Source organism: Phyllostomus hastatus, unplaced genomic scaffold (genome assembly GCF_019186645.2).
Source record: "Phyllostomus hastatus isolate PE091 unplaced genomic scaffold, TTU_PhHast_1.1 phas_contig_40, whole genome shotgun sequence".
NCBI classification, from domain to species: domain Eukaryota; kingdom Metazoa; phylum Chordata; class Mammalia; order Chiroptera; family Phyllostomidae; genus Phyllostomus; species Phyllostomus hastatus.
The window spans coordinates 10,058,789-10,072,681 of NW_025333872.1; the positions used below are offsets into that span (position 1 = coordinate 10,058,789).

The following is a 13,893-nucleotide window of genomic DNA, read 5'->3' on the forward strand; positions in this document are numbered from 1 at the left end:
AACACACACACGTACATATGTTAAGCATTTGTAAGACTTCAGAAGTGAACTTAATGGTCTTCCTAGTCTCCCACACTTGAAACATCAACATCAATGCTGACTTCTCTGTCTCCCCAGTTGCTATTTATTAGTTTGTTCATTCCATGAGTATTTATTGAGTACCTGCTCTGTGCCAGGCATTGCAGCTCATTCTTAGAGAGCTCACAGTCTATTGGGGAAGAAAGAGATACAGGTGCCCGAGGCAAATACGATGGAGCGGCGCCAAGGCACAGATATGATGGGTAGCTAACCCAGTCTGGGGCTGGGCAGTGAGGTGCAAGGAGGCTTCTTTATGAAGGGGGTGTTGCCTGCCTTGAGTTGAAAATTAAGCAGCACTTAGGGTGGGGGGTGAGTCAGTCCAGGGGGACAACACATACAATGGCATGGAGACAGGAGAGAGTGGCTGGTTGAGGAACAACAAACACTTCACTGGTTGGAGAACACCAAATACTACACTGTGTCAGGACGACGGACCATCCACTTATGCTCAAACTCCAGTACTTGTAGTTGCCTCTGCTCCCTGCACGCCACCCTCCACACCCTCTTTTGAACCTTTGTTTATGCTGTTCATTTGGTCTGACATTCTTCCCCTCCCAACATTTGGTCCAAAACTTTTGAACCAACTTTCCAGGATCAAACTCGAACACATGCAGAAACCATCCAAGGAATTACAGTACTCCCACTGGAGGTATTAAGTTGAACCATGTGAAACTGCCATCTTTGCAGACTGGCTGTTGGCAGCTTCACATAGAGTTCAACCTAACGCATTCCTCCTTGCTGAATATGTTACCTGAAATTTTATTTTGCAGCCCTTTATCATGCTGTACCTTGTATTACAGCAGAGAAGCAGACAATAAAGAACTTGGGAACAAGGGGAAAAGACTTTTTTCACTCACCTTCAGTTGTTGCATATCAAAATCTAAATCTAAAACATTCTTCACTGGAAATGCAGAAAGAAGCACATCGAGAGCTTCAGAACACTCCTTTGCTCTTTGTTGCACCTAATTGCATGATTAGAAGAAGGAAATGACAAAATACAAAGTTGTAACATTTATTTTAAAGTTTGTATAGAGCTTACCTGTGGGAAAAAATCGTCAGTTGCGAAACGTCTAAGCAGTGAGTGATCAGAAAACTGCCTACATGACAAGAGGCACCAGCTTTGCAGGGGCCCAAACCCTGGCTCCGTTGCTTGCCCACAGTGTGACCTCTTGCTCAAGCCCCCTAAGCTTCTGTTTGTTGTATAAGACTGACTGCCTATGTGTGAAATGTGGGTGGGGTTAAGTGTAGTAACATGTCAGTGATTTTCAACCTTTTTCATCTCATGACACACATGAGCTAATTACTAAAATTCTACGGCCCACTAAAAAAATTTTTTTGCCGATTTGACAAAAAATAGATATAATTTTGATTTATTCACACTGAATGGCTATTGGTGTGTTGGCTGATGTCTTGTTTTTAATTTGACGGAAAGGTAAAAGACGTCAGTGCCCTGACTACACAATCAGGTAGTGCAAGTTTTAAAAGTTCTTGCAGCACACCGGTGGGTATCGCTGACATACAGGAAGCACCCACTAGAAAGCTGTCACAGGGTGAAAGCCAGTATGCTTTATTTCATTTAATCTTCCCAACAGCCCTGTAGGAAAGACACTGTTATTTTTATTTTATAACAGAGAAAACATGGAAGCAAAAGTAACTTGGCCAAGGAAGTAACGTGTCCAAAGTCACCCCACCCACTTCAGTGACGGTACCAGGATTCCAGTGCAGAAAGTAGGATTCTAAGGCCTGGACTCCTAATGCTATTCTATGCCTACTCTAAAAGTATTTTTTCTTATGGGACTATGAATTTATCTTGAGGTTTTAAAATGAGAGGTTCTAATGCAAAAGAATTCTGTAAAATCACTGTCACCTCCCATAATTTTTGCTTGTCTTTGTTTTCACTATGACCCGCTTGTCTTTGTTTTCACTATTTCCCTTATTTTCATTAAGGGAATTTCATTCCTCAGAGAATCTTCTGACAGATATTTGGGGAATGGGAAGTAGGAGTCAGGGGCACAGGTGGCATGTGTGGGGTTACATTAGCAAATATCCCATTGCTTGTGCATTCTTGTCACCTCACCACCTCTCCTGGGTGCCTCGTACCTGTGCGCTTCGTAGAGGAGCCTGCTCCTCCCCTTGTCTTAGGGTCCTCAGATAGAGCCAAGACCTGTTCCCTGTTTCTGCAGCAGACTGGTCGTTGAAATAGTAAGTCGCAGAAGCGGATCCATCTCTACAACACAAACAGAATCAGTTACCCTCACTTCCCCACCCTTAACCTCACTCTGACCTTCCTGACTTCCCTTTCTTCCTCCACACTATGTTTTTGAAATGAGAGAGCACCCCCAAGGCACTTGTAAGTAAAAGGTGTCCTTGTGAGTAAACTCCATCCATTCCATCTTCACAATTCCCGGAGGAGGCCTTATTGAAAACTCACTCCTGGGATCAAATCCAGCAATGTCACTTACTAGCTGTGTGGCTTCGCCTGTTTCACACTCCTCCTCCTTAAAACGGGAGAATGGTAACCATCTCATAGGGTGGTTGTGAAGATTAAACGGTGGTGTGTTCAAATGTCACACAATGAACCCTCTGGAAATGTTAGCTGCTTTTTAAATTCTTGACAATCAAACTCAGTCTCCTTTTTTTCTTATCAAGTAATCATAATTGACAATCCAACAGTTTTTATAAACCTTTAGGAAAGTTAGAGCCCAGCTACATACCAGGTGACATACCTGTGTTCCACAGTAGCAACTATAAACCCGTGAGAAGCCAGGTCATTGCCAATAGCAGAGTAAATTGTCCTTCAAAACAAAAAGGGGGATGCATTCAACTACCAGCCATGATTCCAAGGTGGGGTTCATTAACAAACTGGGGCAACAATGAAGCCATTACACCCCCAAAGCAGTGCAGGGGTCGGGGGAGGCAGAGAGTGTGGTTCTCAATGGGGGGCAACTTTTCCACTCCTCAGAGGATATTTGACAATGTCTTTTGTCATTTTCATTATCATGAGTTGGGGGAAGGTGCTGTTGACATCCGGTGGGTAGGAATGCTGCTAAACATCCTCCAATGCACAGGACTGCCTGCCCTCCATAACAAGAAATTATTTAATCTAAAACATCAATAGTATGAAGGCTGAGAAATCCTGGTACAGAGATTACAAATACTGCCTTTGAGAGTTCTGAGTTTCAGTCACGGCTCTGACATTTACTAGTTGCATGACTTCAGGTAATTACATTACTGAATTTTTGTCCTCCTATAAAGAGGGCTAATAAATAAAGCCTTTGTTGTAGGAGAGTTGTCAGGTTTTAATAAAATAGTGCCTATAGGAAGGCAGTACAGTGTGGTGCTTAAGGGAACAGGACCTGCAGTCTGACCACCGTGTTTGAATCCTGATTCTATTACCTATTAGCTGTTTACTGGATAAGTCACCTAACTTACTGCTGCTTGGGTTTTTCATTTTGCTTTGTTTTGTTTTAGAAATCTGTGGGAGGATGATGCTATAACAGTACAGTATCTAGTGGGATTATTGTAAGGATTAAGTAAATACATTGCAGTGCTTATAATCATGTCTAACATGGTCATTGCTGAACATGTCAGTTGTTGTTTCAGTGACTGCACAGGGAGAGATGTTTAAAAATCATGTGCAGAGCCACTGCATCTGTACCCCTTCCAGGTCTTCACTCTGCACAACCTTCTCATGTCATGTATTTAGTAGAAAATGTTCATCAAGAACAAAAAGGAGGTTGGTAGGAACTATGTCTTCTACTCCTGAAGATGCATGATCTACTCAGTAAGGGACAATGATCTGATACGAGGATCAGCAAACCTTTTCTGTAGAAGGCCAAAGAATATGCGTGTCCAGTTCTGTGGGCCATACATTATTGGTCACAACTACTCAACTCTGCTGTCATCATGCAAAAGTAGCCACAGACAATGTGAAAAATAAATCGGCGTGACTGTGTTCCAATATAATTTTGTTTATAGAAATAAGCAACAGGCTGGCTTTGGCCCTAGGATTCTAATTTGCCAACCACTGGTCTAGTGGAAATCAAATAACTAGCTAGACTACAATAAAAGAAATGGAAATAATTTCTTATTGCAGATGCTACCCAACTTTTAGCTAAAAGCCATCTGTTATTTTCTGAAAGTTGTATAATACTCTGAGGTGAAAGAAGGGGAGGCAGATGAGAAGATGTAAGAAAGAACAGGAAAGGGTGTGATGATCACGAAAATGTGCCCCTCAGATACGCTCTGGGGACCACAGTTGACTAAAGACCCCACTCAGCTCCCACCCCTCTGGGTCTACCACCACATGAAAGGAAAGCTTCCCACTGACAGGTACTGTGTGGGTTTAGCACAGGCCCTTCCTGTGAGATCCAGGGCTCCTCTGATGAACAACATTGGGTCAAGTACTCCTTCCACTAGCCTGGCCAAATCTTTCTTAGAACTGTGCTTCAGTCCAAGACTCTTCATACCCAATCATTCTCTGTTTCTCATCTCCTTCCCAATGTCCACTTGCATCATGGTCTGAAGGCTCTCCCCATCATTTCCAGATCCTTCCCCTCTATCCTTCACAGACATTTCTCTCAATAAATGTCTTTCACAGCTGATCCAATCTAGGTATCTATTTCTCGGAGGCCCTGAACTGTCACAGTGGGTGATTTTGAGAGTATAAATATTATAATACAGAAGGACAACAACCAAAAATGCAACACCCTCTCTCCTCCTTTATGAGACTAGTCTTCATGAGCTGGTAGGGGAAAAAGACAGGACTAGGACTTATCAATAGATCACAGCTAACTCTGGAGGAACCCCAACTCTCCCAGGCCAGGGGTCCTCATGACATTCTAAAACCTGCTGTTCCCTTTTGGGGGGGAAATATGTTCAGTCATTGATCCCTCAAAACTAAAATTGTTCAACTTCTCAAACTTTACCTGAATGCTCCCAAACCATGAGACAAAACAATTAGTGGATATTTTTCCCCAGTCCTCACGGGGGAATTCCAGCTTGCAGGAGTTTTCATTGAACCTAGACAACAATGGAAGGTTATAATTAGGGTTTTTGACTTGAATGTTGCTGGTTTATTTAACTTGCACTTCCTTGGTACAAATCCTGATCCAAGGAATTTATTTTTTATGAATCATTAATAAATTCATTAAAAATTCTCCTACTAGATACCCATCAACCGCAGACCTGAGCCACATGTTTTTCTCCGAGACCACAGGATCATTAATTACCAGTTCTCCTTCCAGCTCTAAGCTGAAAGTGAGACATTTTCCTACTTATAGGTGTAGTCAGGAAGGCTGTTCCTTACTACCAATCCCAGGTTTTGGCAAAACTTCAAAGGGAATGTTCTGAAAACAAGCTAAACTTCAGGAACTTTACACTGAAAGCCAGAATCTTTGACTAGGAGACTCCTCTCATTCTGTCTAGGTCATGGTCAAGAGAAAGGTGGAGGGACTACTGACTTCATACTCAGACATGGCTTTGGACACGGCTCTGCCACTCACTAGCTATTGACCGCGGGGCAAGTTAAGAGAACTCTCCAAGCTGAGGTTCATTTTCTGTAAAAGGAAGTAAATGACATCTATCTCATAGGGTATTTATGAGAATTGTATTTAAGTAGGTGACATACATAAACCACCTATGCAGTCACATAGTAAAGGGTGCAAAAAATGGAAATATTGTCTTCTCTTCCTTCACTTCTCAGTTGTTATTGTCACTTTCATCACTTACTTGTGTTTCACTTTCTCATCTGTGGAATGGAGATGGGATCATAAGATTGAATGTGATGATTGCTATGGAAGTGACTTGTAAGTTATTCAGGCACCATAAAGATGTGTAGTTTAAAAAAAATAATGCCAAGGAGATGTTTAAAATAAATGCTAAAAGCTATAGGTAGTTTTGAGGGGGAAATCTTAAGATATAGCTAACACCAGCCCAACAGTAGTATCTGGTTGAATAGATAAAGAAGGAAAAGTCTATATTCATGAAATGTAGACAAATGACATGGTGAATGCACATCAGATTATCCTAGAAAGAGAGGCTGGTCCCTTGGGGCTGGGTGATGGGAATGACAGTAGAGTAAGTAGGAAAATTAACTTCCAGTCCTCTGTTTTGGATTTGGAGAACTATGGTGGCTTCTACTTTCTTTCTCTTTTTGCCCGATGTTAGCAAGCGTTTCAGCACAGAGGCTGTTAGTCTCATCAGCCCAGCTGCTGCTTTCACCTCGTTATGGCTCCCCCACGGCTCGGCACGTAGGAAGAAAAACCAAAGACCAGCCATGGAGAGATGTTAGAGCCAGTCTGAAAGTCTGACACTTCCTTCCCCTCCACCCATCCCATCATATTCAGAATGCACAGAATCTGCTGAGAGTTACCTGGCCTTTGGCCTTCTAAGAAATAGGTACTTTCTTTGTCATCTCGGTAGAAGCTGAGACTGGTGGAAATCTATTTTGGTCCTTACCTGCCTGAAACTCTTGCTGTTTTCAAGACTTTCTTATATTCTAGAGCATACAAAGCAGGATTTGTAGAAATCTTACCAAATAATACATTCAAAATTTTGCCCATAAGCCAGTGTGTTCCAAGAAATTTACTGAGGCCATAAAAATATTCTTTGTTTGGGATCCACACAGTGTCCGGGTGATCACCGGGTTCGGATGGATAATACAAGCGCAAGAAGCTGCTCTGTAAAGGAAAGAAATTAGTGTGTTTTCAGTCAAGTTGCTTCTCAAACAGATTCCAGCAGCTATTTTAGTGGGAATCCAAACACCTCTATTGTTCATGAGGAGGTTCAGAGAGTTTTTTAAGCTGCTGTCACTATTGAATACAGTCAAAAGAGAAGATAAATAGAACAATGACAAGCTTTCTGGATGAAAAGAAAGTGAGCTTGGTTTCAGCAATTAAGGAGGGAAAAAGCAGAGTTCACAGTTAATCAGATGACAGCATTGAATTGGGGAATGACTCAGCTAGCTTTGCGATTGAAATGGCAAAATGAATCATTCTCAGATGATGTTGAGGTCAAGTTTTAAGACCTCTAGGGAGCCATAGCAACAGTCAATATAAGGATACATGGTATTAAAGCATCACCTTAGGAGTATATTTAGACATCAAGTCTGTACAACCGACGGAATAAGGTCCACTTCCTTTGGGGATTTTAGCTTGGCCAGACATTGCAGCAGCCATCAGAGCTTGTATTTTATTGATCCGTGCTGAAAAACAGGTAAATATTATCTCACTTGTCATCCATTGCATCCCAGACTTCATTATGTAAACAAATTCCAGTTGAGTTCTTGCCCATAGTGTCTGGCACCCTTTATCTCTTTACTAACTAGTAAAATGCACAATTATTGAGGACCTGCTGTATGCAAGGTAATGTGTGGGGAAAATGATGGAGACATAGCTCTTCCTCAAAGACACTTAGGACTGTCACCTCCCAAAGCTTATGGTCTTGCCCTTACCTTCTCCTCCAATCCAGAGCATATCAAAGCCCACTTTCAAAATCTGTTTTGGCTGAGCATGAACTTTATCTCACATTTCTGATCTGTGCTTACAACTTCCCAGTTCATGTACCCACCTGATGTCCTTCCTGTAGGTACATCAAAGCCAATGGTCCAAAATGAACCTATCTCCCAACTCTCCCTCCTCATCCTCCAACCAGAAACTTGGGGATCTCACCAACTCCCTACATCCAACCAAGTCTCAATTTTAACATTTGTTTTCAGCTCAGCGTTACCTCTGGCTCAACTGCCTTATTTACACCTTCACTGTTTCTTGGCAGACAGTTGTCATCTCTCCTATTTCAGAAATTGGCCTTTTCAAATGCATCAGTTCACCCAGCTCCTGGAGTGATTTAGAACATGTATCTCAGCGGGGTGATTCTTTGTAAAATCCTTCAATGGCTTCCTGTCACTACATGGTTTTTCTTGAAGGGGGAATGTTCTGGAATCTTTTTGGAAGGTAGTTTGCAGTTGGTATTTAAATCTACACATACCTTCCTAAGCTACTTGAGGCACCAGTGTGGCCTAGCTTTCCAGTGTTCTGGGGTTCGGTGTGTTCGCAGGCACACAAGTTCAACCCCCAACTCCTGGGCACTTTAAGAAAGGTGATCTAGAGTTCCACTGCCTTGGACTCTTCTCCTGCTTTTCCCCTGCATCTCCCCTGCACGTGTGCCGGGACTCCTAAGCTACACACTGGGCTGTCTGACGCCTCTACACCTGCGTGAATGTCAGTTCCCTGTGTTTGAAATCCCCGTAGCAAAATCCCATTCAACCTTTAACATCTGGATTTCATGTCAGGCCTTCTCTGAAGCCTTCCCTGATCCCTAAGACTTAATCATTTTATCCTTAGTGTTAAATCAATTCCCTGTATATATTTTTATCATTCTTCCTATCACATTATATTAAAATTATGTGTTTGTACACTCCATCTTTCATAGTAGGCTATATCTTAAGAGCTGTATCTATGTTTTTGTACCCTCAGATCCACATAGTCAGTGTTCAATGAATGTTTGTAAAAATGAGCTGAAGTGAGCTTTTCACTGCCACTGGTCTGTCATTTCCTCCAAGTGCTTCACGGTGGTCATTCTCTTCCCAACCCACTCTTGGAACTTCATCTCTGCCGTCAAAGCCCTCAACACTTCTGTGGTTTCACTTCATGTGTCTTCTCCTTTCTAAACCAGATTTCATTTCCAGATGGGGGTTCCACACATCAGCATAGCCAGGCTTTACTTTTCCAGAGTTGGCTTGCCCACTCCTTTCCTTCTGTTGGACTGTGAGTTGATTACTCTGCTAAATGGATCCCCTCATGCTTTCCATCACATTCTGCCTCTGCCACTAAGACACCTAGACTATGTGAGGAATGGCACCTGTGTTAATATTACAGAGAATCACCCAGAAAGATTTTGAATCAGAAGCAGAAGCCCATTTATATTCTCCACATTGGTGAATAACTATGAAGTACCTGCCAGAGATGAGCCTTTCAATACATAAGGTCTGGCTACACAAAACTGGTCCATGGACCAGCATCACTGGCATCAGCTGGAAGTTTGAAAATGCAGGGCCTCGGGCCTCAGGCCTCACCCCAGTTCTACTGAACCAGAAAAGGTGTGTCTATTAAAGTTTAAGAAGCACTGGGCTAAGGTACCAGGTTACCTGTCGACAAGTCAGCAATTCACAGGCAAATGGTAGAAGGTGGTTCCAAGGAAGGCAGAGGGGGAGCCTGGGGCTTGGAGTTGGTGATCCTATCTTAGACTCCAACTGTATCTCTCATAAGCAGTGATGCTCTGAGCTAGGCCATTTACTCCCCTCTCTTATCCTTATTTGTAAAGTAGGGAGCAAAGCACTTGACCAGGCAACAGGACCATTGTAAGAATGGTGCGATACATATGTCAAGTAGCTGGCACAGAACACAACATATAAGAGGCAAACAGCTAATGTTATCTGTCCCTTACCTAGAGTGAGTTAACTCTGGCTACCCCAGTTCAGTCCTTTAGAGGCGTTTTAGCTGATCGAAGTTAAACCCTACCATTTTCCCCTTGGGCAGATTCAAAATTCAAGGCATTTCCTCAGAGATTTTTAAAAAACATACACAACTTCACTAGTAAGGCTGACATTTTAGGGTAGGTTTAGAATTATAAAGTCTTTTTCTCTCCCATTTGAGACTGTCTACTGAGCCATGCTTTGTGGAGTCACAGGGAGACATCAAGTCCAGAGAAGGGTAGGGTAGGTCACACCTGCCTTGTGTCCTGCTGTGTCCCACCCACGGGCAGCCACAGTGAGATGGCACAAAGTCCTCACAGAGTTTGGTGAGAGCCCCAGGGAACCCACAGCTCCCTGCAGGTACTACCTCTGGAGTTGGGAGTTCAGTTCTTTTTTTTTTAAGATTTTATTTATTTATTTTTAGAGAGGGAAGGGAGGGAGATAGATAGAGAGAAACATCAATGTGCAGTTGCTGGGGGTCATGGCCTGCAACCCAGGCATATACCCTGGCTGGGGATCGAACCTGTGACACTTTGGTTCGCAGCCCATGCTCAATCCACTGAGCTACGCCAGCCAGGGCAGGAGTTCAGTTCTTGAGTCATGGAAGGGATCCAGGAGGCACCATGTTCCCCCTGTGAGATCTCAGTTCCACCTGTGCCCTGGAAGCCTTTCCCAAAAATCTAAAACCTGCTCCACCTACAAGTGTTTCCACTCAGCATTCAGCAACCACAGGTCAAGGTGAAAACTGCAGGCCTGCCTATGTCAGGACACCTGACCCATGAGGTCTTAGGAAACTTTCAACTGGCCCAGGTTTGGGTTTAGGTCTGCAGGGTCCTGTGGCTAGCCAGTGCCGGGGGGGCTGCAGAAAGGCTCACCAGCCTGCCGCTAATCTGGTCATCGCCCTGGATTTCCTGTTCTGTAGCTATCTATCAGGGCTCATCATGAAGAGAGAGGCAGGGGAGAGGATGGCCAGGTGAATGGCCCCTCTCTAGATGACCTAATTGTGTGGTTCAGAATTTATGTAACTTCCTATTTTTCTTTAACTTCATTTTCATAAAAGCATTGGAACCCTTGGTATATTATTAATCATATAACCCATTTCTGGCGGAAATCATTTGTCAGGTATTCCTGATGTACACTCCTGGGTTTGGAGATGGACTGTACACATGCCAGGAACACCACATTCTCTTATGGGGCTTTATGTCCTCCATGGCAAATAGGATAACTCCAGCCCATCCTTACAAACCTTTTAACTACATAACCATATTTCCTATGTATTTGTTTAGTAAGAATATATATAATCATCTTTTATTTTAATCTTTTGTTTAATGAACTATTTCTAATAATATAAAAAACATTTGTGCATTCATTTTTGAGCATTTAAAATAAGGGGGCATTGGGCTCAACGCTGGAACTGCAGAGATGAGTGACACAGTGTCCCAAGCTTCTGCCGGTCCAATGACAGTGTCCAGTGGTTTTCAAACACGAGGGGATAGAACACACGCTTTGAAATTACCACCCTCTACCAATGAAAAGTGCCTGATGTTAATGTCTCCTAGGTAATAATTCGCTCATCATGTAAGATGTTTCTTGTTTTCAATGCTTGGAAAAGGCAATGGGGAACTACTTTAATGAGGCTGTAAGCTCCTTGAACTTGACTACAAACTCTCTGGCTTAGCAGTGTTCACTGATGCTTCAGCTTCCTGGCAAGTTTTGAGTGAATGGACCTGTGTGATCCTGTGCTATTTCTTATACCAATGCAGATATAAGATGGAGTCCCTCTCCTACTGATGCATTCATTTACTTGACCATGAACTAGGGCAAAATTTATCTATAAGGTTCTGGCTATGAAAGGTCTTTTGTAAATGCTATAGCAATGAGTCACCCATCAAGCCTGAATAACTACATACAGAGGGACCTTATCTATCCAGGTGCACAGGTCTGTGGGTACAGACCTTATGACATCATTCAGAAGCCACCTACATGCTCACCTGAGGAGACTAGATAAAGAAGCTTATGCATCACAACCCTCTGGGATTAGCAGGAACTCACAAAGCTCCAGAAGCAATTTCTTGCAATAAAGTTCCTTCTTAATGGTGGTAGATGTATCTACCTGTCTAGAGAGAACTGTTCTACTCTAGCCACCTCTTCTGGGCTTGTCTGTGCCTTCCTCTCTACTCCTTCCCTCCCACCACAGTGTAAGAAAGAGCAAGTGACGCAGTCCACTTTCATCTGGAACTCCTTAGTGCCTACTTATTCCTACTTCTCTCTGTCATTAGGTAGCAAAAATTGCTCCCCTCTGGATCCCCACACCCTCAGCTGCCATCTTCTCACACCACTGCTACCAGAACTACACCTGTTGAACACGACACCTGCCTCTTCTTCCCCTGTGTGGAAGCAAGTGTTGAGGTCACTTCTGAGGGGGTTCCAGGAGAGTGGGGTTACTATGGGGGAGAGAGAGTAGTTAGGGCAGTGAGGGAGGGAAGTTCCTCATGGGGCTGCAAACTGAGCTTTCAGCTTGTCCGGGTCTGTCCTGTAGTCGTCCATAATACCTGAAGACAGGTCTTGGAATGAGGAAGTAAGGCCCTGTTCCCTGCCACAGGACAACACAGGGCCTCCACAAGCATCTTCCTGATAAAACCGGCTAAAAGGCCAACTTCTCTGAGGCCACTTTGAGTCTGGCAACAGGTCAACTGAGCAACCCTTGAATAAATGTACGTCTTACCTGATGGTTCAATATGGGCAACAGGATTTAGGTCGTGCCAATCAAAAGGATGAACCAGGGTGAGGCAGCTGCAGAGGCAGAAGAGCGCATGCAGTTTGGGAGGCAACATCTTGGAGGCTGAGCAGTGGTTTCAGCTTAACCTTCTTCAAGGCAGATTATCAAAAGAAAAAAAACATGCAATAAAGAAGATTTGAGTAGACTGGCAAATCAGTGTTATTAGATACTACTAACATGCCTCTATGTATAATAAGGGATGAAGACATTTGGAAAAAAGGCACATGCATTTTCTAGGCTGCATTTTTGATAGGTACCAGAGTGTCAATATCTTTGGTAATCTGTTTGCAGAGCACAAAAATAACACTTTTAGGTTGTTATATTAGGTTTTTAGTTACTAGTTCTCTAAAGCTGTAGCAGTCTAGTTTGATTATAAAGAAAAGCATCAACATATAATGATTGTAATAATCATATTATAATGAGCATAATCATAATATCCAGAAGCATGTCTAGCACATAGTATACATTCAATAAGTTTTAGCCAATATTTCCATCATAGTTACAGAATGATTATACTGCTACAGCTGTGGTTCCTTTTTGGCATTGACAAGGTTGTATTTTTGGTTATTTCTATAATCCTACTTTACTGAAATCTTCCCAAAGGCAGAGGTCAGGTCTTCTTTATTGTCCCCAGGGCCTAACAGAGGGACTGGCGTGCCATTGGTATTGAATAGATGTTTATAGAATCCATGAATAAATGTATGTGGTCCAATGAATAGAATATCAGGCTCATGATAATAGTAAATGATACTGCAATTGGGCTCATGCCAACATCTTATTCACAAAAACCATCTCATATTTGCACATCGCCCTTCCCCTTTAACATTTCTCCCCTCAACTTCTGGAGTGATGGAAATGGTCCAAGCCATCTCCATCTCTCACTTGAACTTCAGCAATAACCTTAAATTGGTCTCCCTGCTTTTACCCTTGTCCCTGTAGCTTATTCCCAATGCAGCAGCCAGACTGATCATGTCACCCCTCTGCTCAAAATTGCCAAATGGCTTTATGTCACACAGAGCAAAAGCCACATACCTAAAGTCACCTAGAAGGTTCTACACAGGCTTACTCAGTAGACCCCCAATCCTACCCCAGCCTGACTCCCTGAAGCCACACTGGCTTCCTTGCCATTCAGCAAATACATCAGGCGCTCTGTGCCCACCTGGGGATCTTCACATGTGTCCCTTCTTCCAGGAAGATCTCTTTGGCCTGAGACCCAAATGGCTGGCTCCCTCACCCCTAAGTTTCTACTTCCATGTTATCTCCTCAGTGAGGCTTTCCCTGACCAATTTGAAAGTATAATCCAACTCCCTCCTCTACACTAACACATGCCCTCCACCACGTTTTATGTTTCTCCAATATCTATCATCAACTAAAATTCAGACATTATTTCTTAATTGTTTATCTTCGTCTACTAGAAAGTCAGTCTTGTGAATGCAGGTAATTTTGACTGTTTTCTTCCCCTGCTGTATTCCCAAAATCTAGATTAGCATCCAGTGCACAGCAGGCACTGATAAATGTGTGCTGAATGAATAAATTCTGATTCCTAGTAGTTTCTTACACATAC

General features: G+C 43.0%; 1 protein-coding gene across 1 annotated transcript in view; it reads right to left on the reverse strand.

Moving 5' to 3' along the window:
- Positions 1–13,893, reverse strand: part of PLA2G7 (phospholipase A2 group VII) — a 32,346-nt gene that overhangs the window by 4,771 nt on the left and 13,682 nt on the right. The window contains exons 2-8 of the mRNA XM_045843830.1: positions 12,276–12,418; positions 7,161–7,282; positions 6,614–6,758; positions 5,007–5,100; positions 2,805–2,873; positions 2,179–2,305; positions 936–1,040 (exon numbers count right to left, since the gene is read on the reverse strand). Coding sequence (XP_045699786.1) covers positions 936–1,040; positions 2,179–2,305; positions 2,805–2,873; positions 5,007–5,100; positions 6,614–6,758; positions 7,161–7,282; positions 12,276–12,384 — 771 coding nt within the window. The 5' untranslated portion in view covers positions 12,385–12,418. The remainder of the gene's footprint in view (positions 1–935; positions 1,041–2,178; positions 2,306–2,804; positions 2,874–5,006; positions 5,101–6,613; positions 6,759–7,160; positions 7,283–12,275; positions 12,419–13,893) is intronic.